At 42.6% G+C, this 27,997-nt stretch overlaps 1 protein-coding gene across 2 annotated transcripts in view; it reads left to right on the top strand.

The window, feature by feature from the left end:
- Positions 1 to 22,591, top strand: part of FBN1 (fibrillin 1) — a 150,939-nt gene extending 128,348 nt beyond the window's left edge. The window contains exons 46-66 of one of the 2 annotated variants that reach the window (XM_062628872.1): positions 115 to 240; positions 998 to 1,114; positions 1,532 to 1,660; positions 1,869 to 1,988; positions 2,430 to 2,555; positions 4,578 to 4,727; positions 6,535 to 6,600; positions 7,356 to 7,472; positions 7,824 to 7,943; positions 9,566 to 9,688; positions 10,110 to 10,241; positions 10,842 to 10,967; positions 11,511 to 11,717; positions 12,318 to 12,443; positions 12,661 to 12,783; positions 13,693 to 13,809; positions 14,159 to 14,287; positions 15,107 to 15,226; positions 18,391 to 18,622; positions 19,634 to 19,808; positions 21,314 to 22,591. In XM_062628872.1, coding sequence (XP_062484856.1) covers positions 115 to 240; positions 998 to 1,114; positions 1,532 to 1,660; positions 1,869 to 1,988; positions 2,430 to 2,555; positions 4,578 to 4,727; positions 6,535 to 6,600; positions 7,356 to 7,472; positions 7,824 to 7,943; positions 9,566 to 9,688; positions 10,110 to 10,241; positions 10,842 to 10,967; positions 11,511 to 11,717; positions 12,318 to 12,443; positions 12,661 to 12,783; positions 13,693 to 13,809; positions 14,159 to 14,287; positions 15,107 to 15,226; positions 18,391 to 18,622; positions 19,634 to 19,808; positions 21,314 to 21,703 — 3,071 coding nt within the window. In that variant the 3' untranslated portion in view covers positions 21,704 to 22,591. Of the gene's footprint in view, positions 1 to 114; positions 396 to 997; positions 1,115 to 1,531; positions 1,661 to 1,868; positions 1,989 to 2,429; positions 2,556 to 4,577; positions 4,728 to 6,534; positions 6,601 to 7,355; positions 7,473 to 7,823; positions 7,944 to 9,565; positions 9,689 to 10,109; positions 10,242 to 10,841; positions 10,968 to 11,510; positions 11,718 to 12,317; positions 12,444 to 12,660; positions 12,784 to 13,692; positions 13,810 to 14,158; positions 14,288 to 15,106; positions 15,227 to 18,390; positions 18,623 to 19,633; positions 19,809 to 21,313 lie in introns of those variants that run through there. The other variant, XM_062628868.1, reaches the window with a different exon arrangement.
- The last annotated feature ends 5,406 nt before the right edge of the window (positions 22,592 to 27,997 follow it).

The raw sequence follows: 27,997 nt of genomic DNA, 5'->3' as shown, positions 1-27,997 counted from the left end.
AAATACTATTTTAAATTAGGGCTGTGCACTGATTCTGTCATGGCTGTTGCTTATACATCTTTCCAGCCCTGCAGTTTAGAGACCTTAACTTCCACTGTGCCTCTTCTTTTTCAGATCGGAATGAATGTCAAGAAATTCCCAATATCTGCAGCCACGGGCAGTGTATTGACACTGTTGGAAGCTTCTACTGCATTTGTCACAATGGTTTCAAGACCAATGATGACAGAACAATGTGTGTAGGCAAGTATATCAAATTAAGCTGTACTTTGGCTTCCCTTAAGATAGTTACTAAGTCTGTCTTCTCTGTCATAAGGAGTTGCATTACAAGAATTGAGATTGTGAGCCATTTACTACCAGCAAAGGTGTGGAAACACCAATAGGTGGCAATTAAGAGATGATAGGAACTGATAGTGAATGAAGAACATCCCATTACAGTGGAGTGAACCTTTAAAAATACATCTCCTGTCAAATGAACAGCTAATGCTTTTACTTTTCAGGAAAATGTTCCATTCTTCAAATTTTCTGAACCATCTTGTCTCAATTATTCCTTTAAGCGAGAAATTTAATAGATGAATATTGCAATACAGCAATTGTATACAGACTACTTGTTAACAGAGTAAGTGAAAGATAGATTTCTTGCTAGAAATGTGCCCTTTTCAGAAACAGTAATCTTTATAAAGGAAATTCTGTATTTAACCTATTCACAGCTGTTAGCGTAGTGTCTGTTGTCTGAGCAAGATGAGATTTCAGAATGCTTATTGTTAAAGATAGCTTAGACTTACTTTGGGAAGGGCTAGAGAGGAGCTACAGTTTGATAAATGACTGTTGGACCCTTGATTATTTTTGTAGATGTTAATAGCAAGTGTGTAAGCCTATGTAAAATCCTGGGGAGAATGGCAACCTTTTTCCCTTCAGTGTTGGCAGTGGGATAGCTACAGACTTTCCTTTCTTCATCAGTAATTAAAATTCTTGCTGCTTGTTTTTTTCTCCTTTGTAGATATTAATGAGTGTGAGAGGGATGCCTGCGGCAATGGAACCTGCAGAAACACCATTGGCTCTTTCAACTGCCGCTGCAACTTAGGGTTCATCCTCTCACACAACAATGACTGTATAGGTAAGGAGTGCTGGCTGAGACAAGTTACCTGTTTCTAAGACTTTCTGCTTCTAATGAAATTACCACTAGCGACGTCTTCTCTACTAAGTTAGGATCGCACCTTGCATGTCTGCAGGATTAAAGGCAAAAAAGTATTTCTTCGGTCTGAGAAGGCCTCTTTGATTATTCACGGCTCACTTTCTGTAGCCATTTAAATGTGTGCATGTGATATATGCCATTCCTTTTTTTAGTATTGCTTTGGCAGTTTTACAACATAGACCAGCAGAGGTGGTTTTTTTTCCCCTCACTTGCTTTTGAAACGGGGGATTATTTATGTATTATCAGCTACTGTGCCGATATAGTCGAAACAGAAGTCTCACCTACCAAATTCCGCTTGCTGCAGGTTTCTTATGTATCTTTCAACATTATCTTTCTTAGATGTGGACGAATGTGCAAGTGGAAATGGAATGCTCTGCAGGAATGGTCAGTGTGTGAATACAATCGGATCCTTCCAATGTCTTTGCAATGATGGCTATGAGGTGGCTCTGGATGGAAGGACTTGTATTGGTGAGTGCTTTCTTTTAGGGTAGAAAGTGCAGGAAACCTTATGGATATGTTCTTAGTAAAACAGAAGAAGAAGTCAGAGAGAACTGTCACACTGTCATCGTTGTACCTAGCAGAAGAAAACAGTGACAATAGAATGAGAAAAGCACTCTTCTGCTCCTTAGAAGTTAACAGCTATTATCTCAAATGAACTGTCCATCTTTTCTTTTAGATGTCAATGAGTGTGCATTGGATCCTGGAAAATGCTCACCAGGCACATGTCAGAACTTGGATGGGTCATTCAGATGTATCTGTCCTCCTGGATACGTTCTGCAGAATGACAAATGTGAAGGTATGTACAGAACAATCCTCCTGTCCTTTCCCTAGCTACTTCCAGTTGTTGCCACTTTCCTCTGCATCTAAACATAAATAATGTCTTTTGTGGCAGTGTACAGTACTGAACTGTAGCCACTAATAAGTCACTCACTTCCCAGAAAAACTCTCCAATTTTTATTTGAACCAGAACTATGCTATTTGATCCCAAGAAAAATCTAATCCCAGATTTTTTGGTTGATGATACATTGCTGATGTTTGCCCACTGCGTGAGGATTTGAAAACTAACCCTAGATTTTGCACCTGGATTTCTTATTCCTCTTTCTGTCTGTTCCTTTTTTTTTTTTTACCTTTCTGTTTGTCAAATATGTTAGATATCAGTGATGATGTAAGGTTACATTTTAGGTAGTACAGCTGCCAGTGTAAACATTTCTCATCTCTTTAATTACTTTTCTTATAGACATTGATGAGTGTGTGGAACAGCCAGAAATTTGTGCCCTGGGCACATGCAGCAACACTCCAGGCAGTTTCAAATGTCTGTGTCCAGAAGGCTTTGTGTTGTCTTCCACAGGAAGGCGATGCCAAGGTAAGTTCATTCCTATTTTCTGGCATTTGAAAATTTGTTTGCTGTTTTATAAAAGCCTTATTAGCTGTCTGTTTCTAATATAACAAGGAGACTCTGGGCTCAAACAGTGTTTTTCACAAGGAAAACATGATAATTCTTTAGTTGGGGCCAGGTTCTGTCTTGCCCTAACATCTGTTTGTCATTAAAGAGAACATTGCAATAAAAGGGGTGAAGATAATGTTAAATATACCAGGTTAAGTGAGGAAATTGCGTTGCCCTTCAGCCCTTTCTTGCACCACTGAAAGAAATGTTGAGGCTACTTGGACTCTGTATAGACTTGAGAGGTCTTATATGGAGGTGGACCACAAACACAGGCAGACTACTGCAGTGCACTGCTAAAGGCAGCATTTCCAGGAATAAGGCTGTTCTCAGCACTTATCAAATTCACCATAACACTTGTTATATGCCATTCCTCTCCACAAGTGTGTGGCTGGAAAAAAGATCAGTGGAAAAAATTTGCAAACAGTATTGTGTGGACAATAAGCTCTCATCTGCTTAGAAAAGTCTGAAGCTCATTTTGGCTCCTGGATTACCACATAGACTGTTCAGAGTCTAAACATGGGCACTAAGACAGAGATCAGATGCTAGAAGCCGAACATGTTGTAATGAAAATCCACAGGTTAGTTTATTTTGTGGATAGAGAATAAGCATGGCAAATTATGTAGTTATTTTAAAGACTTTGGAAATAATTAAATAGATACATCATTAAATGCCCTATACGCAGTGTGCACAGTGGGAATCACTGATGAGTAAGACCTTTATAAGGACCTCTGTAGTTATGCTTGGCACAGAACAGTGATGCATGTTGACACCATAGTGAATTCTTCACTTCACAGTGGGCTAAATGAAACTGTGGTTTTGGTAAAAATGAATCCAACCTGCAGTAAATGTTCATCCAAGTCTCCAAACCACCATACAGTTTGGCACAGCTACTTCACTCAACTTCAAGAAAGCAGCATGGCTGGTTTAGCTGTGCTTTTGTAGCTTGTATAAATGAGGTTTCTTCAGTTTGAGGGTGGTGTTTTCTTCAGGTAAGGGAAAAAACAAAATCACAAAATACCTGCCCCCCAAGAAACAAAATCATAAAAAAGGATGCAGCCTGATCTTCTCCTTTATGAAAACAGACTTTTGTTTACACGTAATGTCAGAGGAAAATGCATACTTGGGTGTATGAAGTGTAAGTGGGCTTCTCCCCATCCCCTGGAGAAGACTGGTTGTTTTCTTGGTTTAGGTTTTTTTTTTCCAAGTATCTCAAGCCAAACCAAGTTTTGTTTAGAACTTCAATTACCTCGTACTTTTGTAGAATCTGGACATTGCCCAGCATTGATGCTGCAGCCGGAAAACTGGATGAGCAGCTGCTTCCACAACTGCCCTGGTGCTGTTCCCCTGCCAACACAGGGAGCTGCCAGCTCTTTGCCTGCTGGATGCTTGTGGTCTGTGATCTCAGCTCTGCTCCAGCATCCTGGTTACCCAGATTAAGGAAGTAAAATATAGTGCCACTGGGCCAGTTTTCTTTGTGTGTGCCTCAGGGAAGAATGAGGAAGGAAAAAAGCTATTGAAAATTGCTTCTTATTTTAACACTACACAGTATTAACATTGCAAGTTGATTAAAATCTCTTGACTCAAGTGATTCTTACTAATAATGAAATATAAATAAATTAAGCCAATATTCAGCTTTTACAAAGAGGAGTGAGGTGAAGAGAGGGGGAGTACAGCCCTTCCATCTCTGTTAGAAAAAAAAGAGAAAAACTCGTCCTTTTCTATGACTTTTCCATTGCTTTCCTTTTCTGAGGTAGGAAGCTCCCCTCTGTCTCCAGATCTTCTCCAGTCAGGGACAATAATGCTCTGTCCTGATGGACTCAGGTGGAAGCTTGGTGTCTGGGGAGGAGGGAGGAGTGTCCTGTAATTTTGCAGTTAACATCTCTAAGTGAAAACTCTGCCAAAGTCACCCTAACTGCTCCTAATGAGTTTTTCTCTGTGCAGATCTGAGAGTGAGTTACTGCTTTACCAAATTTGAAGACGGAAAATGTTCTGTGCCGAAGTCTCGAAACCATTCCAAACAAGAGTGTTGCTGTGCCTTAAAGGGACAGGGATGGGGAGATCCCTGTGAACTCTGCCCAGAGGAAGCAGATGGTGCGTTTTATTGACTAGGCTACCTTACTGTCGTGAGAGCCTCTCATAACTGAAAGAAGATTGGGATTCTTATAAGAAGGAATTAGGAAAAATAACTTTGTGGAGGTGTTTAACAATTGTCATCTGTAAAGCAGAGGCCACTGCAGTCTCAAAAAACATATTCTTGCATTGTCCAGTCTCAGGTCTATTCCTTGTTTGCTTGTAGGTTTCTTAGTATGACTAGGAGCTGAGTATTTTGCTCTGGAGGTGTCACATACAGAAAGTGGGAAGTAGTAAGTAGGTCCTTGATAGGCTGTGGGTGGAAATACCTGCAAGACATAAATGGAATTCATCTAATTGCAAATCAGTGTAGGAAGGGGTACCATAAACACAAAATCTAATGTAAAAAAAGATAGCAGTCGAACTATATCCATGTCTGAATCTCCCTGTTACATTTGTGACTACATTTTGTAATTAAAAAAAAACCTAAATTTGCAATCTTATTAATATGAATGACTTGCAAAAATACAAGAGAGTGACAAAACACAGGCCTTGATGAGGGAAAGTCTCCCTAGGCTGTTGCTAAAGAAATACTTTCCTTTGTTAGTACCCTTTGTAAGACTGAGTAACTAGGCACCAAGCAAGTCAACAGGCCTTTGTACCATCATGGTACAATTTGCTGAATGGACTTTAATTCATGCTGACAATTCTGGTTAACAGCATTACTGGTTTCAGCAATACATTAATGCAGTTAATTTAATTAATAAGTAGATGTAGAAGTTCTGCAGACAATCCTTACAAAAGCCAAGAGAAGGAATCAGATGTGCCAGTTGCAATATTTCTCCCATGCTTATTGCTTGTGCATGTTTCATTTTGTTGCCCTGGAGCAAGTCAGTTGCAAAAGCATTTCCTTGAAGTATCAGCACCTATATTTTTTACTGTCCAAACAGTTCTCAAAGGATGATGTCAAGGTCATTTTTCTCATCTTTTAGTAAAGAAATAGCTTTAAATTGTCTGAGTCTGGGAAATTTATGTCTTGGCAAGTCATGAGCAGTGGAATTATTTCTTGAAAAAAACTAAAATACACAGTTGTTGTCTCACACATGTTCTCCATCAAGTGCTGTCTGGGTGCAGGCTGGTAAGCTCAAGCACATTTGCCACCTGAGCCTTCTTCTGAAGGCCTGAGCAGCAGGCAGGTCCCCACTCAGAGTCTAGCAGTGCATGACACTTTCAGTGCAGGTGTGTGTCTACATTTAGTTCTATTTTGTTCTGCCTCAGCAAAGATCAGCTAATGTATTTCAACTAAAGAGAGTGTAATGTTATGTTTATGGCTGCACTGTAATGCTGCACTGTAAAAAAGTATCCCTGTCACATTTTGGTCCAGCAGAGTGGAAATTTAGGATTTCTTATTTATTCTAATGTCAAGAATATAGCAGGTGATTTGCACAGGTAAGGAAGTACGTGCTTTCTGCAACAAAACATAAAGAATGTCTTGTTCTCAAAAGGCTTACATCATCTTTAAATCTTCAAAAACCACACAGAAAATCTTGTGGATTGGGAAATTGAGTGGTGACTTCGCTGTATGCTGAACCTAGAAATTCTACTCTCAGCCTACCTATAGTAAAACGTATTAGTTATTCTAGAAGTAGAGATTGACATGCTTTAAGGAGCCACCAACTGGTGACTACTATAAGTTTATATATTTACATCCCGTCTGTCAGGAATTGAACGTGAGGAGGATGAATTGGTATCAGTGGTTACTTGTGTAGCTCATGAATAGTTCTGATCACCAAGATATGGTTTGATATTTTAATTTTTTTTGTAACAGAGGCATTCAGACAGATTTGTCCATTTGGAATTGGCATCCTCGTTGGACCTGGTGATGCAAGACTGGGTAAGTGCTTGAGCTGTGCAATGCTGTTGTTGCATCAGTATGCCATTTTCTACCCATAAGCCATTCTCCATTTTAGTTGAGAATAACACCTCTGCAGCTATTTCTAGAAGCCATGAACTGTGGAAACTCATATATGTGCTTTTTTTTTTTTTTTCCAATTATTCATACCAATTTTTACTTCAATCTTGAATATCTCAGCTCTCATAAATTAAACTTCTTTTAGTGTAGTATATTTGGCACTTTAATTTATGCTGAGCAGACTTGCTAGGAAATTTATGTAGAGAATTATCTAGAGAATGATCACATAGCGTACCTGTCTTTTCTTTATACAATCTGTGTAGCCTGTTTACACTAAATGGTTTTAATCCTCCAGAAGTGCAAACCACAGTTTCCCAGATCCCTTCAGTACATTCTGTTCTCTCCCAAGACAAACAGCACTTCAGCCGTATTGGCAAAAGCTTTCATTTAAGGAGCGCTGGATGACTACTGCTTTTCATATCTACTCCTCTCCCTGTAACCCCAGTTGGAGAGTTTTTTTATCTGACATTTAAAATCAGTTTGTTTTCTGCATATTGAAAGCTGGCCTGCAAGGCAGATTCTGTGTCCTAAACCTAATACATCAGAATTCAAATAGTAGGGTTTTTTTTTGTGATCTCAGGTACATTTCTCACTGGAACAACACTTGTTCTTTGAAAAAAGTCTAAAAGCACGTGAAATCAGTTGCACTTACTGTGTTGTTTGTATTTCTGGTTAAGATGTGGACGAGTGCCTTGATCCAGATAACTGTAGATTTGGTCAGTGTATCAACACAGATGGGTCTTTCCGCTGTGAATGTCCATATGGTTACATCCTACAAGGAGCTCAGTGTGTAGGTAAGTATGGCTGTTCATCTCCCGTTTTAAAGAATCTCCTGAATGCTAAACATGGAGTAAGGAGCAGTGGGGTTACATTACTCCAATGCTGTGGAGTCTCCATCGCTGCTGGTGCTTAAAACTTGACAAGGCAGGCCCTGACTAATCTGTTCCAAAGTGGTCCTGCTCTGGCTGAGATTTTGACCCAGCTAACCTCTAGCAATCCCAAATTATGCTGAGTCTGTGACTAATTCAGTACTTAGGTGAGTTCTTGGATTTTGTATTTTCCTGGTTGTACATCAGCAGAATAGGTTTTATAACTTTTTGTTTGAGTATAACCATGAATTCTTGCCTTGATCTAACTGCTTGCAGATACTGATGAATGTGCTGTTGGAAACCCATGTGGAAACGGAACTTGCAGGAATGTGGTGGGAGGTTTTGAATGCACCTGTGTTGAGGGATTTGAGCCTGGACCAATGATGACTTGTGAAGGTGAGACTCCCATGTGTTAAAGGACTGTTGTTGTAGTTGTGTGCTGAAACACTCTCTTGATTTCAGAAACAACTGAGAGAGTAAAACAGCTTAAAAAGAAAAATACAGACATTGGGAACAATACATCTTTATCTGAAATAGAAAAATAGATTCCTTCTTCCTGTATCCATCTTAAGCTGTGGTTCCTTTTTCTACCTGGAGATTGGGTGAACAGGATTTCAGGTGGTATCTGCTAAGGGACTGCTCGGAGAGGAGCATGTTGGGGTACGGTCTCTCCAGAACAGTCCCCAGAAATGCACCTTATTATGTGTGTGGTTTTTGCTCACCTCCTGGATGACCTTGGAGTGAAGAGAGTGAAGTGATGGTGAAAATAGAAAATGGGCTGCTTGAGTTTGTTAGGAAAGAAACAGGAAACAAACTAGAAAATACAAATACAGTGCTAGACAATTACCACAGCACCCACAGGTTGAATATTTTTTACATTTTGGTCTCTCATTTCAAAAATAAAAAATTAAAAATGCACAAAGAAGGGGAGGAGTAACAAAGATGGGAGAATTTTTCAGGGTGGAAAATGTGGTTGAAGAGATATATGATTCAAATTTATAAAGCCACAAGTGGTAAAGGTACCAGAAATAGAGGGAACATGTTAGACAAACCAAAGCAAACATTTTTATATTCATAGTACTTACAGAAGTTGTGGAACTCTCTGCTGCAGAATATTAGCGAGGCCGCAAGTATAAATTGACCCAGAAAGAGATTGTACAAATTTGTGTGGGAATCCATCAGTGGAAATCAAACTTGATAGTTTGGTTGTGGCTTTTGGCTGTGGAAGTCCTTAAATTGAGAGGCTTTATCAGGGGAGAGATCTTTGCATACATGGTATGGAGCTTTTTCAATACTCGTCTCCTGTTACAACCAGAGAGAGGAGAATGTCCTAGGACGTTCTGACACTCTTCTCTGACCTGACACAGCTGTTCTTAAATTATCTGCCACAATCTATTTGTTTGCAATCCCATACAAATGAAGGCTTCTACTTTTGCATCAGCTTGCATTAGTTTTATATTCAGTTAGAGCTTCATTCACTTCCCTGTGGAATTTGGGTAAAAGCTCAAATTGCAGGGGAGGAGTTAGCAGAGTGCATAAACATCATTATATAGCAGTAATTACTCAAGTAGCCCAGAGCGCATGTAAATGGGCTTCAAAATAATGTTTCTACCAAGGATATTGTTTTATGGAATTCAGTTTATGAAGAAGCTGAATTAGTGTATCTAGAATTTAAAAATAACCAGTCATAAAACCAGAGGCGAGATGTGGAAAAGATGCAATTTGAACTGAAGAGACTCTGCTGGCAGCATGGATCTGGAAATTATTTCCATTGGCTGCTTGCTGTTGAAGATATTGAAACTTCAGGTAGCTGTGCAAGCATCCTGGCATGCCTGGTGCCTGCTCCTCTGCAGAAATCCACAAGGAACAGAACTATGGGTCCCTAGCTATTAAAATGTAGCCCTCACTAAACCGGGATCTGTGGAACTGCCCATATGTGAAGCCTGTGCACTCAAGTCTGCTGAGTTCTACAAAAGCATGTTTCACTTCCCCCATGGTCTTTGTCTCTCCAAATCCAGATGTCAACGAGTGCATTCAGAACCCTCTGCTTTGCGCTTTCCGCTGCGTGAACACCTTTGGATCCTACGAATGCAAGTGCCCCGCGGGGTATGTTCTGCGTGAGGACCGGAGAATGTGCAGAGGTAAAGCTCCTACCAGACCCTCACAGTTAGAGATAATGATTTCAAGTTCCTGCAGGGGTAGGTCTCTGACTCACTACACTTTGGGGCCAGAGTTTTAATCCCAGGAAGTAACTGAGTCAGAAAGAATTTGGGATGAAATTCTATGGTTTGCATTATGCAGTTGATTGTATTAGCCCTGTCCTACCCATAAATTTATACATCTGCATAAAATGAGGTCATATCAGATGATATGGTTTTGTTTTGCCCTGAAAATGGGCATTTGGGAGAAATTGATTTGCTCTAGGGTAGGATATCTTATGATTAGTTTAGCACAATAAAAGTGCGTATAGAGTTTATGATTGAGATTCCAAAGTCAGAATTTACTGTTGTGAATTTCCAGGATCATCCCTCTATATAATGAAGTCTAAACCTTGTGTTTTAGATCAGAATGAGTGTGAAGAAGGAATTCATGACTGTGACTCAAAACAGATGGAGTGCAAAAACCTAATTGGCACCTATATGTGTATCTGTGGACCAGGTTATCAGCGCAGACCAGATGGGGAAGGCTGTATAGGTAAGTGACACTGAAGTGTTGAAGCTCTTGAAACACACAGTTCCTCAGCAGAACTGAAATTTTTACATTTAACAAAGTGTTAAGGAACTCAGGGGAAGAATTACACAACTACCGGTGTAATGCATCTACTGGTGCTGTGTACATGCTTTGCTTTGCTGTTCAGGTGTGCACATGTGGGCAGTAAGTAGAAAATCTGGGTGTAGCTGTCTTTACAGCCTGTGCTGCTGCTGAGTTGCTTGGAATGAAGGAAGCAGAGAAATCAGCCCCTTGCTGTAAGCTTTTTATCTCTGCTAGCATGAATGAGAGTAGAACAGAATTGTTTTTAAACTTTGGATGGCATTCAGCAGTGCAGCTGTAACTATGAAAAATGTTGAGAACCAGTGAGGAATATATTTCAGACAAAAGGTAGTAACAAGATGGTCAAAAGAAGTAACAAGATGGTCATCTTGCCTCTGAAAACTGAATACAAGACTTTTCTTTAAAAAAAAATATATATATGCAGGTTTAACCAGCCAAAAAGCACAGCTCCATACAAACCTCTCTCACCTGTATGTATCCAGTAATGGACTTGATTTTTGTGGTATCGTTTCAAAAACACAGATGAGAATGAATGTCAGACCAAACCTGGGATCTGTGAGAATGGCCGTTGTGTGAACACAGTGGGAAGTTACAGATGCGAATGCAACGAGGGATTCACTGCCAGTGACACCCAGAACGAATGCCTTGGTAAGTCACACAGTGACACCCTAATGAGCTATCCCTTTGACAGTAGAAATTGTGGTTGAAATTGGATTTAGAACTGGATAGTGAGTAAACATGCTCTTGAATTTACTTGCTTTTAGGAAGGAGCCTTTGTAAGTAGGTGCCCTCCTGCGAGTTCATTCTTCCCATACTAGCCGTGTGCCTGCTTCAGTCAGCCTCTTGTGTTGATTTGCTGTGAAAGCTGTTGGTGGTTTCAGTCAGCCAGGAATTGCTCTTCCTTGTCTTTGGTCCTGATTTTCAGCCAGTCCTTTTCCTCTGGTCTTGAACAGAAATGTATCTTTATAAGCATATGTAACTTGTCTCCCAGCTTTTCTTAATTTCCTATCTTTGTTTCCCTTAGACATCGTGCTCTCTTTCTTACTGCTGGTAGTCTTTCACTCTCAGTTCCACAGTCCCAGGGTGAAGTATGCCCTTTCTTTTATACTTCTAACTAAATTCCTAATATCTCATGACCCTTTGGAGGTCGTCACCATTAGGATTCTCCCTGATGCATAATTTGTTTTCCAGACAACAGGGAGGGCTACTGCTTCACTGAAGTCTTACAAAGTATGTGTCAAATCGGATCAAGCAGCAGGAACTCTGTCACCAAGTCTGAATGCTGCTGCGATGGTGGCCGAGGCTGGGGGCAAAACTGTGAGGTCTGCCCCTTCCCAGGCACTGTGGCCTTCAAGAAGCTTTGCCCTCATGGCCGAGGATACATGTCTAATGGAGCAGGTACTGACTTCTGTGTTAACGGCTCTCTTAAACAATTCCAAATTAGGTGATAAATTATAAACTTTCTTTTTGCATATTTACACACTATGAGGTCCTAACTATTTTGGATATCAGTCGAAATTTTCTGTGAGTTTTCATGTTGAGAGAATACAGTCCTTTGGGAGGAGGGTACATAGCCAAAGGCCCTGGATGACAAAACATCCATCCCAACTCAGCAGATACATATTTTGCATGCCAGTTGATTGACATGCACTTGAGTGAGGATTTGCATTCTCACATTTAAGTATGTTGTAGGTACAGATTAAGAGCTCTTTCTGTATATGATAGCAAAGTGATGTTTGATTGACGGTGGCTAGCACATGATCAGCTCCAGTTGTTCGCTTCCACTTAAGGCTTGTTCATTTCATTCGAAAGTTAGATTAATGCTATTTTCCCACTTAGTATTTCTCCTGCATCTGTGCAGTATTTCATTATTTATTGTATTTTTTTTAATTTTATATACAATATTTTTTTTTTTTTTGTGTCAGGTCACAGCAATCTATTGAAGCTATATAAAATCAGTTCTTGTTCCATCATGAACTAACCCTCATTTCCTTGCAGATATTGATGAGTGCAAGGTTATTCATGATGTCTGCCGTAATGGAGAATGCATCAATGAGAGGGGATCTTATCGTTGTCATTGCAACCTTGGCTATACTACAGATATAACTGGCACTCTTTGCATAGGTAGGTTTTTCATTATGGTGTATGTGTATAAAGTTTATTACCAAGAGATGATTTGAAGAAGGAAATACAGAGCTTTTGAAAAATGAGAAAATGAAATGTCATTCTTTAGAATGCTTTGTGAATTTTTATTTCCTTTTGATATCTCCTGAGCATTTTGAAAAACATTATCATAACTATTGGTTATCAGCACTGAAGTATCTGGTTTTGCATCTTCTAGATCTGAATGAATGTAATGAGTCCCCCAAACCTTGCAATTTCATCTGTAAAAACACAGAGGGGAGCTTCCAGTGTTCATGTCCAAAAGGGTACATCCTGCAAGAAGATGGGAGAAGCTGCAAAGGTAAAAATCAAGAAAATAATTTACTGCAGAAACTCTGTGTTTCACAGCAAATGCCAATCCAAGGGCATTTAAATTATGTAAATCTGTTGTATTGATTCCACTGTCTTTATTTCCACTAAAGACAGTGGAATTAGCCTGCACAGGATGGAACTGATGTTTCATTTAGTTCTTTGATAATCTGGATGAACAACAGATCCACAGGAATTTTTGCAGGCTGATGGCAGCTGATCTTAAAAGACTTTGTAACCAATAGTATATGTGATTGGTCTTATTTTGGAAAGCATGTTGGTTTAAGTTGTATTTTTCAGTGATATATGTATCCTAATATATGCAAAGATGAGCATGGTTTGCAGTGCATTGTCCAGCATCAGTAGAGTTTTAACTTGCTACCTCTGCAGCATGCTGAATAAGGGACAGCAGTGCAGGAGGGATTTTGAAATATTCATTATAATTTAATTTATTTATTTTTTTTGGTAGCAAAGATCTGACTGAAACCGCACAAATTAGAGCAGCAATTCTGATCTTAGCATGGGAAATTCTTTTGGGGTAATAGCATGCTTCGGTGCAATACTGTTTTGCAGTCTGCCACTGCTTCTCTTGAAGATGGTGATTTCCCATTTATTGACTACAGTAAGAGCAAACATATGTAACAGCATTTTTCAGAGAGATGAGAGCAGTGTGCGTAACCACCGTTAGCATGGACACTGGTGTAGCTCCAGAGTCCCATCCATTACATGTGGGGCTTCATGTGAGAGGCACTGGAAGCCACTGTGGAAAGTGAGATGTAGATTCAAAAGCCTTTATTTGAATTGGGGTTTTTTATATGCAATTACTTGTCTCCAAGTCCAGCTGAACTCTCAGATACTCCACAGGGAACATAAGTTAAAGATGTTTTCTTGGGTATTTTAGATCTTGATGAATGTGCAACAAAGCAGCACAACTGCCAGTTCCTTTGCGTCAACACTATTGGTGGTTTCACTTGTAAATGTCCTCCTGGATTCACTCAGCACCATACAGCCTGCATTGGTAAGTGACGTGGAATGTAGACCCATATTTGGGATTAATAACTGACTCTTACTCCAGAAGCAAAGTAGCAGGGAGGTGAAATTGGCTTTCTGAGAAGCCAGATGGAAACACAGGCCAGGTTCTGATCCCAGTCCCACCAGAGCAGAAGATGCAAAGTGGCCCTCCCTCCGTAATGGTAACGTAAGCGCTCCTTCTGTAGTGCAAAGTGAAAAATGGAGAGGGCAGTAAGACAGCTACGTTACTGGTGTTGCTTTACCTCTTGTCACAGACTGTTCATTGTTGGCATTGCTAAATGATCATCTTCACAACAAGGAATAAAAAATAACACTGAGGTTTTTGTTCCCTTCAGATAATAATGAGTGTGCTACTGAGATCAATTTATGTGGGGCGAAGGGCATTTGCCAGAATACACCAGGAAGTTTTGTCTGTGAGTGTCAACGTGGCTTCTCACTCGATCAAACTGGGCTTAGCTGTGAAGGTAGGTACAACACACAGTGCATTTAACTTGGCCTTCTCTTGCTTTCCGTCATGATCTCTCAGCTGTACTGTCATCCAAGGAGAGGCCAATGGAGTAAGCACCAAAACCTACAGAGTAAGCATGTGTAGACTGATAGGGAGCGGGGTATGGAAATTTAGCAACAAGGTGGTATTTCTCTCCATGGGCCTCGAAAAATAGATATATTGCAGCTAAAGATTTGGGCAGATATTTTTTGAAGAGACTTCAGTTTAGCCTGGAATGTTTCAGTTTAAGCATCGTAAGTTCAGTGAACTTCTGTTGAATCCTGCATGGATTTCTGAGGGACTTGCCAAGGACAGGAAGTCCTGAAGTGCCAGAGAGACAGTTGAAGGCCTGCAGGCTTTATTCCTCCTGGTCCATAGGGCCTTCTCCTGGGATAGAGTTTGGTTTGCTTTGGAAAGTTAGATCCCGGGATTCCTGGGTTGAGTGCCTGGGTAAAAGCAAGGGACTATCTGCTCTGGAGCTGGGAGCCTTAAGAAAACCTAAGGGGGTCCCCTATTCAAATGGCTTTGTGCTGTCTGCTCCATTGAAGAAAGAAAAGAAGTCTGAAAATTGTGGCTGAATTTGAGCTTTCAGTGGTTTTTAGCCCTAAGTTGCTTGCTGTTGAGCCAGAAATCCAAACCTGGAAGGCTTGAAGTGGTCTCCCAGCACTGGTCAGGTTTTTGGAAGATCCTGAAATATACCTCTCTGTATATGATATACAAATAAGTATGATTATTTGTAGCATACTTTTCAAATGTAGCATAATTTGAGTTTTTCTCCCCAAACTCATCTTTTTAGATGTTGATGAATGTGATGGAAACCACCGGTGTCAGCATGGCTGCCAGAATATAATTGGAGGATACAGGTGTAGCTGCCCACAAGGATATCTCCAGCATTACCAGTGGAACCAATGTGTTGGCAAGTGACTTTCTAAATCTATACATTAAAATGCATGTGACCTTTGTTAGCAGGAAGAAGGGCAATGGTGCAGTTTGGCATATTTTCTTTTTCGGAATATAATTTAGTATGTTCAGCAAAGTTTCATTGCAAATGTGTGCGACTGTGAGAGGCAGAGTGGATATGGAGCATCCAATGGCCTGTGACCCGGTTCAACAAGTGTTTAAGTGCAAAATTACCTATGGGGGTGCTGGAAGTTGTACTGACTTTGAGGGAAGTTGTGTTCCTGGTCTATTTTGTGGTCTGAACAAAGGTAGCCTTACTCGGCTGTGCAGCGGTCTCTGCTCAGATACAGGTCCTGTCTGAGAGCTGATGGTGGGTTGAACTTGACACGCTCAGAACCACAAGTTTGGATTGTTAAATTATAAAAGGAAAATTCTGGCCCAAAGCATCTAACATTCTATTAAAATCCTACTTGATCTGTGCTTTTACCATTCTTATTACACCTTGAGGAAGAATGCTGCCTTTTCTCTGTAACATTCATTATATTTGAGCAAAGCTGCTGCTGTATGTCAAAAGATGCTTCCTTGCAGCTTTGGAATACAGTTTATAACAATCGCTTAAAGGCCATTTCTAGTTAGAAGTGCAAATGCCAGTGCTCTTGGTTCTATCCCAAGTCTCTGAGCCCTCATAGATGGGGCTGCACGTGCAGAGCATTGATGCTGTATATGACTTGAGCAGGCAGAACTGGGTCCTCTACAGAAGTCATGAGAAGAGTCCCTGCATGTTTCAACAACATGGCATGTAGCATATTCAAACAAGAGAAACATGAATCATTTTGCTCTAGTGACAGTTATGTCATTTTTAATCACATTTAATGGGCTTCATACAAGCTAGTCTTGTGTGGATACCCGGAGATGTGTTTGATGACCTCTTCGAGAACAAAGGGCCTCATAACTCTTTTGTTTGGCTTTCTTTGCTTTCAGAAACATAAAAATGCCTTTGCTTGTTATCACTGTCATGCTCTAGGGAGGTCTCTGCTTTTAATTGTGCTTACCAAACCCCATGACATTTTATGCAGTCCTTGCTGTGATGTTTGCTTGCTTGTGCTCCAGTACTCTATGCCTGTTACATGTAAGAGTACAAGGAGGGAGCCCAAACATGTCGTGGTTTTGAGTATTAATTAAACTAGCAGATCTTAGGGTTAAATTAGAATTTAATCTGCAGGAAGGTAAAAACAGAGAGATAAACACAGCCCCACAGCACTGCCGTGTCTGGCTGCTGGAGGACCGTGTGGAATCTGAAGAAGTGCAGCTCTGTTTTACAAAACATCTTGGCTGCTTCCAGTCCTTCCTGGGTGATAATAGCATTTAACCAAGTGTATTTCCAAAGGAGGTGTACACTGTTACTCCAGCTTTTGAGCCCATTGGCTACCATTGAGATTTTATACAGGGAATACCAGTTTTGGAATGCACCAGCACTGGTGTTTCCCGAATGGAAAGAAAGGCTTCAACATCGGCAACACAATGCTGATCACCAGGGAAAATTACACTGAGAGCCACAGCTGGGTTTTCTTCCACCTTTTTGGACATGAGGGAGGCCCAGCAGAAACCCAGAACTGAAGGAAGGAGGCTTTGTTTCCAGAAACCCAGAACTGTGGAAGGAGTCTTTGTTTCCTCTGTCCTTATAGCATCTCTCCTTCCTACTGAAGCTGAGCACAACAGAGCTGTGTGTTACAGAGCACAGCGTTCACACTCTTGCTGCTGTGGAGCGAGTTAAAATGAGCATCTCCTCTTGGTGCAGTGACTTTCTGTGGCCCAAACATGCATTTATGATGTTGACATAATTTCTGTGTTAGGTATGGAAAATACTGAAACATCATTTTGAGTTAAGTGCAAAACCGCAGGCTTCAGTAACACAGAATTCAGCCCCAGGTTTTAGTACCTTGTGGTCTCCACATATTCATAATGTAACATCTGTAACTGTATGTGCTTAAGATACTTATCTAGATCTCCTGGGTGTACCACAGGGGAAGAATCCATGTAATAGGTTTTTCCGTGACAATTCCTTCATATTCCTTGGCAATCCCAGTTCTACAAACAGTTTGTGTCTTTTTTAGCTTATTTAATGAAGTGTTCAGGGACTTTTGATGTTGCTGCAACACATACTTAGATAATCACTGAAGAATGCTTTGGTTCCTCCCATGTCTTGTGCAGTGTGTGACTGCATCCCCTGCCCAGGCAATTCCGGAGCGCATCATGCTGTAAATTAGGCTGCAAGAAGCACAGGCATTGAATTTAAACAAAGAACAAACAGCCACATTGTTTGGAAAAAGACAATAATGCTCTGAATTAGTACTTATTCTCCTGTAACTTAGATGCTTTGGTCAGAGATGCTGCTCTATGCTTTACATTTTATCCATACAGTGTCCAGATGGCATTTCTTACATGTGTGCACACACACTCGGTGCACATATGCAGTTGCTTTATCACAGAAATCAGGGAACAATAGTGTTCAGAGTGTTTCAAACCAATTTGCCACATCAGACAAAAAAAATCAGAGCAGCTACATTTAAAAAGCTAGGCATTTACAGTAACTAAGCCTGAACTGACCTCAAACCCCTACAGTGCTGCTCTTGGGAAGTTTGGAAAAGGGCTGGCTCAGAATGTGGCACTCTTTTGTATCTACAGCTGCTTTTATTTTTATTTTACTGCTTGTTCCTGTACCTTACCTGTACCTCATATTTAAATGTGAGTGTGTAGGGAGGGATTTTCAGTGCCTGGAAAAGGTGTCAGAGGTTGATTCCTCACTCCTTTTCCTGTAACGTTGAACAGCACTATGAACATGGGATTACTGGACCGGATTGTTGGCTATGCAAAGTTTTATTCTTCTCAGTTGTTTCTGGAACAAAAAAAAAAGTTGCCTCCTCTGCTTTCCAGAGCATGAGCTGACGTGGCATGAAATATCTTCTGTAGAGTAGCCCAACGGTTGCTCTGTTGTGTGGTTGTAGTCATCTCCTAGCGACCACTGCCCTAGGCAAAAGTGAGGCCAAGCTCTGCTCTCCATCTGTCCATCTGACGTGACAGTGTGTTTAGCAACAGTTGAGCACAACCTTTCTGAAGGGGTAGGTTGGACTACACCTCAGAGGAGAAGTTAACGTATGGTATGTTCTGCTTCTTTTCCAGATGAAAACGAATGCCTCAGTGCACACATCTGTGGAGGAGCATCTTGCCACAATACTTTGGGAAGCTATAAATGTATGTGCCCAACTGGATTTCAGTATGAACAGTTTAGTGGAGGTTGCCAAGATATCAATGAATGCGGTTCTGCACAAGCCCCATGCAGTTATGGTTGTTCAAATACAGAAGGTGGCTACGTCTGTGGATGTCCACCTGGTTACTTCAGAATAGGACAAGGGTAAGGGATTCTCATTTTAAACTAACAGACGTAAAAGGGACATAATCCTCTCCTTTTGCTGTAGCGTGGAGCAGCAGAACCAGGGGGGTTCTGTCACCAACGAAAGAGGGATAAGATTGTGGAGGTGCTCAAGAGTTGGGTGCACGTGCTGATTTTGGAGATGAGGGAGGGGAAAGGTAACCAAGGGAAGGGAGCAACATGGTTTTAATGCTTAATGGAATTTGGTCAGGGCAGCCAGGTTCAATCATCTCTTTTAAGCCACTGCTTTCACCTCCCTCCTGCACACTCCAACATCCAGCCAAGTTCTCTGAGCTTGCCACCTGGGAGCTCACACCCCCCTTGCTGAGATTTGTGGTGTATCACAAGTCCCAGGCCCCTGCCTGCTCCAAAGACAAATGATATTATACAAGTGGCTTCACCCACTGGCTGGAATAGCCGTTCTGTACGCTTTTCTGTTCTTGTGTGTTCCATATTCTTCTGTGTTCCAAATGAATCATTTTTTGAATAAATATCTGCTTTATCGAGGAAACTGATTTTCAGTTGTCCCAGCGGGAGTGTTAGGGCTGTGCAGCTTGTAGGACCAAGCAACTCAGATGGAAAGCAGAAAGCTTGTGGCTTATATTTCAGAAGTGACTAAAAGCTTTGGGGTTATTAGGCAAGACCTCACCTTTCAGATTTTTTCAGCAGTTTCTGAAAATTGGTCTCTTTCAATGTGTTCCAGGTTGGATGACAGGAATTACTAACAACTTCGCAGAGCTTAAGCCTGTGTTTTTAAAACTGTTAAATATTGGCAGGTCTCTCTTAGGCAAAGCCTCATGGAGCCAGGTTCTTGAAACCAGAGGTAGCTGCATTGTGATTCAGTGAGAGTTTTGCCTGTTGACTTCAGCAGATTTTCCTAGGAAAACAGTGCAACATAATTGCTTTATTATTTGTATTCACAGTCACCCCAGTCCACGTTTTGGTAAGATCTGTGTCTCACTGGAATTAACTTTGGATTTCTTCCTTCCTCAGACACTGTGTTTCTGGAGTGGGGCTAGGCAAAGGTCAAGGACAAGAGCTTTCACTCAGTGGAGAAGTAGATGACAACTCCCTCTCTCCAGAAGCTTGTTATGAATGTAAAATCAATGGCTATCCCAAGAGAGGCAGGAAGCGCAGAAGCACTAATGAAACTGCAAATGAAGCAGAGGTAATTGACCCTTTTGGGGAGAAGGGGCTTGTGGTGGTCTTGGGAAAGCCAGTCTCGAAAGGAGGTGCACCAGGAGACAATCCCACAGCAAAAATGTACCCCCCTTACAAAGTAGAAAAGCTCATTGGAGAGCTGGATTTAGATGTTGAGTAGTCTGTGTGTGGGCTTTTGAAGTTGTTCACTGTCATTAGGCAAAGGTCATCCTCCTTTGCAAAATTCAAACTCCTTGAATTACCAGGGGAGTCAGTCCCATGTTGGCTTATTTCCACTTCTTGTAATCTAAAGTCAGAATTGCCCAGTCCCGTCATCCAGTCACAAGTGGCTGGATTTAAAACCTTGTGGTTCACATTATTTACATGCAGACTTCAGCAAACTGTAGGAGAAGGGTTCCCAAGTCCATGGTCATTTGACTTCTCACTTCTCTATCCACTCTAAGGTGACAGTGATGTTCCAGGTGATCTGCTCTGGCCTGACCACAGAAGCAGCAGGTCATGACAGGTCTCTAGACTATTCAGGTGAAAGTACGTCTGGGTGTGCAAATGTGTGCGTTGCATTCTAAATGTGATCAAGAGATGTTGAACACTCTTGTAGAACGTTGCCACACAGTCACTACCCTGAGCTGAATGTCATCCATACCTTCTGCTCCTGTGTATGTGCTGAAGGCCTTGCTTTTTCATGCACAAATACAGGGGATTTGGGATCCTGTTAGCTGTTCCCATTAGGCGCTCAGTGCATGGTGCTCTGCTAATACAGGAAGACAGGAGAGTGCTTTTGCCCAGAAGAGTGTGGACATTTGATTTTGGGCAGAGTGGGGTCGTAAACTGTTTCTTCAGTGTGTTTCAGTATTCTGTGATTAGTGCTGGATTTGTCTCAGGTGACTTAGAGCTTCCCTTGCTTTCCAAATGAAAATGTTACAGCTGATGTGCTGCCTGAAATGTCATCATTTTGCCACTGCAGTGACCTGTGTGCAGGGAACTCAGGGGGGAGACCAGCTACCATCACTGGGAGGTGAGGGGTGATGCTGCTTTTCCAGCACCCCACTGAACCCGTGGCCCCTCCCAGCTTCACACCCAAACAAAGTGAATCTTGCAAAGCAGAAAACTCCCACCTGAATGACAGCCTTCCCCAGACCCTGCACGCTGCTGTTCATGTCAGCTTGTGGCTCCTCTGGCAGGGAGGAGGAGTGCCCCCTGCTGCTCTCTTTGTAGGAGTCCGGTGGCGGACTCCAAGCACGGAGCAGGGTGGTTTGTCAGGCAGCAGGACCCACACACATAGGCTTTCATCACATCTCAGGCTCCTTACCCATGCCGGAGCAGCAGCAAAGACTGTACTTTATCCTGACAAGTCCCAGGCCCATAGCAGCGCATTTGACAGATGACAGTACAGAACCTCCTTCTGAAAAGTATTTAATTAATAATGAATGAGCTGGGTGAGCAACACATACACACAGGCATGCATGGAACGCGCTCTGAGAAAGCCAACTGACATCATTTGTTCTTGTGCAGGATGAGCAAGAGCTGCAGCCGCCCATCAGTCTCGCCAGCTGGGATGTTGAGAAAGCAGCAGTCTTCTCCATCAACATCTCGGATCTCAGTAACAAAGACCGCATCCTGGAACTGCTCCCTGCCCTCACAACACTGACAAACCATAACCGATATTTAATTGACTCCGGAAATGAAGATGGTTTCTTTAGAATCAATAAGAAGGACGGGATAAGTTACCTTCATTTCACAAAGAAGAAGCCAGTGCCTGGAAACTATTCATTACAAATCAGTAGTATTCCACTCTATAAAAAGAAGGAACTTAACCAGCTTGAAGAGAAACATGACAAAGACTACCTCAGTGGTGAGCTGGGAGATAACCTGAAAATGAAAATTCAGATATTGCTTCATTAATTCATCAACCAAAGACCAAATAATTAAACCAAAGATAGATAGGTAGGACTGAATATTCCTCCCAATCAGATTCTCCATATCATAGGTACAGTCTTACATGAGTACATTTGTATGAATGAGCACTATTATATTATTACATAAACAAGGTACAGGATGAATACCCTAGCTCAAAACAACCACTTTCTCAGGCTTTTACGTGTAGCTGAGCTACCTTGATATGTTGAATCTTGAAAACTGGGACTTTTATCCTTGGAAGTTGGCCACTGATGCTGAGACACGTCATCATTTCAGCAGAGGTACAAGAATGTGCTTTCAACTGATGGACAGCTCTATTTTTGTAATTCTTAAACTTCGCTTCTCCAACTACAACTTACTAGGTCCGCCATTTATGATATCCATTTGGTGCTAGTAAATTTTCAACCTAGATTTATAAATGCACTGTACTATTTACACAACTTAGAAGCCAAAATTGCCATTATTCAGTCTAAATACTTCAATCAACCAAAGTTAGCTCAGTAGTTTATCTCAGTTATGCCTATAATACATTACATGTAAATTAAGTGTGTGTATACTGTAATCATGCTATTTTTATCAATGAAGCATTTGTAAACTAGATTAATAATACCCTTAATGTGAGGGTTTGTAATGGTGCTTATAAGACCAACTACTTGTTAACTGTATACACAAACCTGATGATAAAGTTTCTGTGACTTGCCAAAATGCACTGAGGTCAGTAGGGACCATTAAACATTCTCAAAAGTCAGATGACAATCAGTGCCATCCTACACCATGACATTATGTAACGTGTCAGGAGTACCCACAGCCATTCCTATCAACAAGGGTTCAATGTCATAAATGTCACAATAAAACAGTCTTTTTTTTAGTTTATTCTGTGGCCTTGTGTTCTTGCTAGAAGTGTGAGGAGCCGCATGCTCACGCTGGAGGCACTGTCGGTAGGGTTGGTTCTGTATCTGACTGTGTTCACAGGTGATGTCTCCTTGCAAGTCTGCTGCTGCCATTTGCTCATTCTTCGTGCAAAGAACAACTGAAGAAAGCCAGAAACCGTCACAGATCTGAGCAGCAGTGGACCTCTGTCAAATTACTGTCTGGCTCCAGAGAGCGAGTTAGAACATTTCCAATGGCTTGACCTGAATAGTCCCGTCAATAAGTAACTGACAGCCAGAACACGCAGAAGTGGATGTTAAGTTGTTATGCAGACAACACAATTAATTTGAGAAGTCTTCTTTGCTAGAACTGCCTTGACTTAAAATATTCCATTCTTTCACCCCTGTTTCAATGGCTATTGTCGAGTAACCTAAGACTGGTAACAAAGGGAAAATCGAATACCAAAAACCATCACAAGCTGTAGCTGGGTTTTAATATTAAGTAAATTACTTGATGGTGAGGGTGTTCTTGTATACACAAGTGCCATGGTGTATCTTTTAGCAGCAGCAGAATGTTGTACATAAAATTTGGAAGAAGCAATGAAGCAAGTGGTGTCACTGCAACTGCTCTGTATTGGTACAGGGAATATACATCAAGATGTAATAGCTCTGGAAGGGAAATGCACTGTAATAATTCACCTGAAATTGTATTATTTTCTGTAATTAGACTTCAGCTCTCTGTTTTCTTCTGCATAACAAATATAACTATATGAAAAGGAGCTTGTGCACAGGGCTACTTTGATATTTTTAATAGACCATGCCTGGATTTTATTTATTAGTGTGCCAAAATGCTGAACAGTGTATTTTTTCCACATGTTGTGTAACTATGGTGAAATATAATCAGAACTTCACAGTTCTAAATGGCACTCCTGTTTCAGCAGGTTGGGAGTGATTTTTAGTGCCAGTGGCAGTGTGCAAGGTCATGTGGTTTAGAGCGAAGCATACGGTTTGAGTATTTTCTCTCCAGCCCTTAAACACTGAGGGGAGCTGAGAAGGGTGATTTCAGAAAGCCCTGTCAGAACTCTGCTCGGTGGAGCTGGCCCAGCATTTAAGCTGTTCTGTAACACCTTATCATGCCAAAGGTTCCGTGATTGTTTTCCAGCAGCCCCAGTGCTGCCTGCTCAGTTCTGCAAATCGCCTTTGTTACCTTGCAGAAACAAGAAATCTTGAGTCTCTTTCAGTGAGTCAAAATGGAAATCCCAGTCTTGCTGTACTGAGATGCACATAAACCCCCATATTCTCGTTCAGTTATTCATCTGTTTGCAGCAGGGCCCTTTAACTGGTGTGTTATTTCTGCCTGTCAGGTTTGGTTGCTGTATGTGTACAATTATTTACATTAGTCTGAATTTCTGCAGTTTCTTTGGCGTTTCAGTGAACCACAAACTCTCAGAACAATATTGTGTGAGACCTGCCATTAAAGAGTGGTTTGTAGCCTACAGTGTGATTTTTAAACCATTCCCTGTGTTTATTTGATGGTGGGATCCCAGAACAGCTCTAAGCACCAGTCAGCCTGAAGCAGGGGCCTTTCTGAATGCAGATCCTTTTGCAATTAAAGGATGTTTCTCAAATTCAAGGAAATGGTTGAATTTCCAACTGTTTGAAATAACTGTGGCTTCCCTCCACTGTGACTGTGCAGAGGGCTCGTTGATTCATGTGTGGATAATAAATAGAATTTTTGATGAACAGAGTTTAACACAGATGGCTTGTTACTGTACATGTCAGATCATGCTCTTGTTGTGTGTTGTAACAGTACCTTGTAAACTTGACGGCTGACATGTATCTTGGCAGAACATGACTGTTTCCAGTCTCCTTTTAAGCTGACTTTCAAAGGACCCGAGGTGTTTGCTTTCCTACGGCAGGTCCCAAAGGGTCGGACTCAGGTTTTCTCTAAGATAAACACGCTGTGATTGAAGTTCAACTTTGTGCTCTGGGAGAGCTGGTCTGGTCAAGACTTCTCCACACAGAGAGGCCTGAGCTGTCTGAAGAGCAGGACGCCAGGGCTATTGCCTCACAGCTGCCTAAGCCTTCCTGGGACCCAGTTTGGGCACCGCCAGACTCCTACACAGGTAAGTGCAGTACTAGACATCCCGCTGCTGCTCCAGGCTGGGCTGAGGGTGGTGGTGCTGGCACTGCAAAACCCTTCTCACCACTTTTAGAAACTGACATTTGCTGTGAAGGGTTTGTAGGATTCCCCCTTTAAACTGATGCTGTGCTTGAACCATTAAAGCCTCTCGGTGCTCTTGTGGATCTGATGGTTTCTGCCAAAGCGAGCCAGGTTTAAGAGCTTACATCATGCTGCAGCTTTCTGAGTAGGCACCAGATGAGGAGACAGCTTCTCTTCAACTTCACGCTGTGACAGGAAGATTCTGTGGTTTCAGTCATGCTGGGGAAGCCAGAGTTCAGCTGCCGACGAGGCCAGGGCTGCCTATGGAGCTGCAGGAGCTGTGTACCCATCCCAATGCCCCTTCTGCCCTGTGCCAGGTAGGACAGGAGCTAATGGGGCACAGCAGCATCCCAAAGCCAGGAAGCCTGGGCCTAAGTTCCTTCCAACTTCACCCTGCCCCCAGAGCAAGCCTCTAAGCTTTTCTGCTTGCAGAGTGGCCAGCAGCTAAGGCCAAGATACAATGTACAGCAGGTTAATCCAGTAAATCCAGGTTGGCAGTGTCCTACCAGTGTGATCGCCCAGAGTAAGCCCTCATATTGTCACAACCTTAGCAGAAAAATACTCAGCTAAAACTCTGCTGTTTATAAAATCCCAGAGCTCTCAGTTGTTCCCTGTGTCCTGAGCATGTTGGATGCCTGCAGGCCCCCATGCGGCCCCTGTGTGAGCTCCTATGGTTACACAGGAGGCTCTGTGTGCAAACTGCACCGGCAGTGCGGATCCAGGGTGTCCTGTTAACTGCAGAATCACTCTGGTGTGGATGCTGTGAAAACTTAGGACAGGGCAAGCAGGCAGCTGTAATCTGGGGCAAAATATGCCATCATTCACACTAATGAGAACGCCAATGATGACAGGTTGCAGTAGTAGCAAAAGGGAAAGAAAATGGGAGGGGGGAGAATGCTGCAGTTGTTTAGTGGCCCAAAACGCCACAGTGCACGTGGCTTGTGCTTCACTTGGTGTGCTGGTCCTCCTCCAGCCCTGGTGCCTTGTGCTGTTCCTGAGCTGTCGCTTGCAGGTCCCCATGCAGATGCTGCAGCAGTGCCCCCGCAGCCGGGGAAGCACCACCACTGCTCTTGGGGCAGGCAGAGCACTGCTGGTGCTGGGAAGGTGGAGGTGGTCAGCGGCAGGTTCTGCGGTGCTGCTGCATTCAGTGTGTGCTCCACCAAGGTCCATGATGCCCCCAGAGGCTCTGAGAGCAATGCCCGGAGCCCATGGGGTGGGCTGTGTGCTTTGCTTTGCCTGAGGATGAGACCCTCTTCCTGTGCAGCAAAGACCTTGAAGATGCCAATGATTTCAGCTCTGACAAATTCCAACGATCTACTTCGACCTTAAAACTTGCCAAAGATTTCACACCCTCAGAACAAATGCTTTTGAGGAATATCACGGCCAAGCCAACTCCTCTGTTATGAGCTTCCAGTTGAGTTCAGCGGAGCAACCCTGAGGCCAGAGAGGTCACCAAAGTGTTTGCTTTCGTATTTCAGGCTCTCCTTTCCATTTCTAACATAGCCCTGCACAGCACAGCCATGGCTGTGGAGGCCAGGGCTGCCCAGCTGGTGGGACCATGCTGGCAAAGCTGTGCTGTAGCTCCGTGTTGGTGCTACAGTCCCGTGTGTTCCCAGTGCTGCTTGTTAGCATCCAAGTCCTCAACCTGCTTACACACACACACTCATGTGTATGTAGAAATGCAGGTGATTTTCTTAAGGGTCTAGTCAGGTAACTACATCTCAGTGCTTCCAGGCTGAAGTCACACTGTGCTAAACCGTTGCTAACTACCCAGGAAGGGCTTTTTCTCCTTCCCTTTCTCGGGCTGGACACTTCCCTCACTCATGGGGGCCCAGCCCTTGCCCTGGCTCAGCTCTCACATCTGCAGGTTTGTTTGTTTATGAGCTTCTCTATGGCTCCCAGGGCTGTAGGATGTGAGCGCCTCACCGACACTCATGTTGAGCCTCGCTACACCCTTGTGAGGTTGGGATGTGTTTGTCATCCTTGTTTTACAGGGCAGGAACTGAGAACCAGATGGTTTGGTTTGGGAGCGCTCATAGGCAATGGCTGTTCTGCCAGGAGCAGCCCCAAAGAACTGAGGTGTCCCTGGAGAAGAGGACAAGGAGCCACATGGGCAAGAAGCCATGGGAACTGCCCCTCTACATTACAACATGTCCCAGATGGAGCCTGATGGAGCCCCAGATGCTCCCTGCATTCTCCAGAAAGCCAGAGGCATGGCCCCGTGCTCCAGCATCATCCCCTGGGGCACTGTGTCTGTAGGTACCCCACACAGACAGGATGCTGCCACCGCAGATGCAGCAGCACCAGTTAAATATTAATAGGTTTAAAAACCAGAGTGAGAGTGTCCAGTAGTTCTGTGCTGGCAAAAAAAGACCTGTGGTAAGTATCCAGGTCAGCAGGCTGCGTGGAGATAATCAGAACTGACAATGCTGGTGAGCAGGACCCGGGCTCTGCCAGCTTCCCCAGCTCATCTCTGAGGCTGCTGGTCAACCAGCCAGGAAAACATGGCTTCTGCTTAGTTTTCTTTGGAGGTTGATCCTTTATTCCTCTCATTCCTATGTGAGGTGCTTCAGGGTGATTTTTCTATTTCCCCTGGTCTGCGACAACCCAGGAGACATTGGATTTTTTAAGCAGCTCACGTGGGACTGAGTCTGAGTGGAGCTGTAGGGCAGTACATTACTCAGTGGTGAGCTTGGACAGGTAGGAAAGCTGTCTAGACTCTTTTACTTTGCAGGGTTGTATGTATGCTCGCAGCTCTGCATGAATGTGTTGTTATTGTAATCATAATAAATATGAGAGCCATGAGAAACGTCTATAACCAAACCCAAACCAGGTGAAGCTCCCCTGGTTTTGGGTTTCATTACAACCTCAGTTCTCCGGCCAGGTTTGTCGAGGTTCATGAACCTCTCTCTGAAGCTGGGCTCAGTTTCAAGCACTCCTGGACCAAGATTCAGGCAAATCTAGGCCAGGTTTCGAGCAAATTTGGAACAAATTTTTGGTGCCTAAGAGATGATTTATATTTTAGGTTGAAGCCATACAAACCGTGGATTCTCTGCTTGGTGTCGATCTGTAACCAGGAAATCTTGGCACTTTGGCTGAATTTCACTTTGATTTTGAATTTGACCATAAAAACAAAGATCAGAGGCAAGTCCCAGGAACAAACCACACAGAAACTGCTTCACAGGG

The sequence above is a fragment of the Pezoporus occidentalis genome, unplaced genomic scaffold (genome assembly GCF_034315485.1).
Source record: "Pezoporus occidentalis ecotype Australia unplaced genomic scaffold, CSIRO_AGI_Poc_V1 ctg11, whole genome shotgun sequence".
Taxonomy (NCBI): Eukaryota; Metazoa; Chordata; class Aves; order Psittaciformes; family Psittacidae; genus Pezoporus; species Pezoporus occidentalis.
The sequence above is the reverse complement of the archived record's forward strand: the minus strand, read 5'-3'. Positions and strand labels throughout refer to the sequence as shown.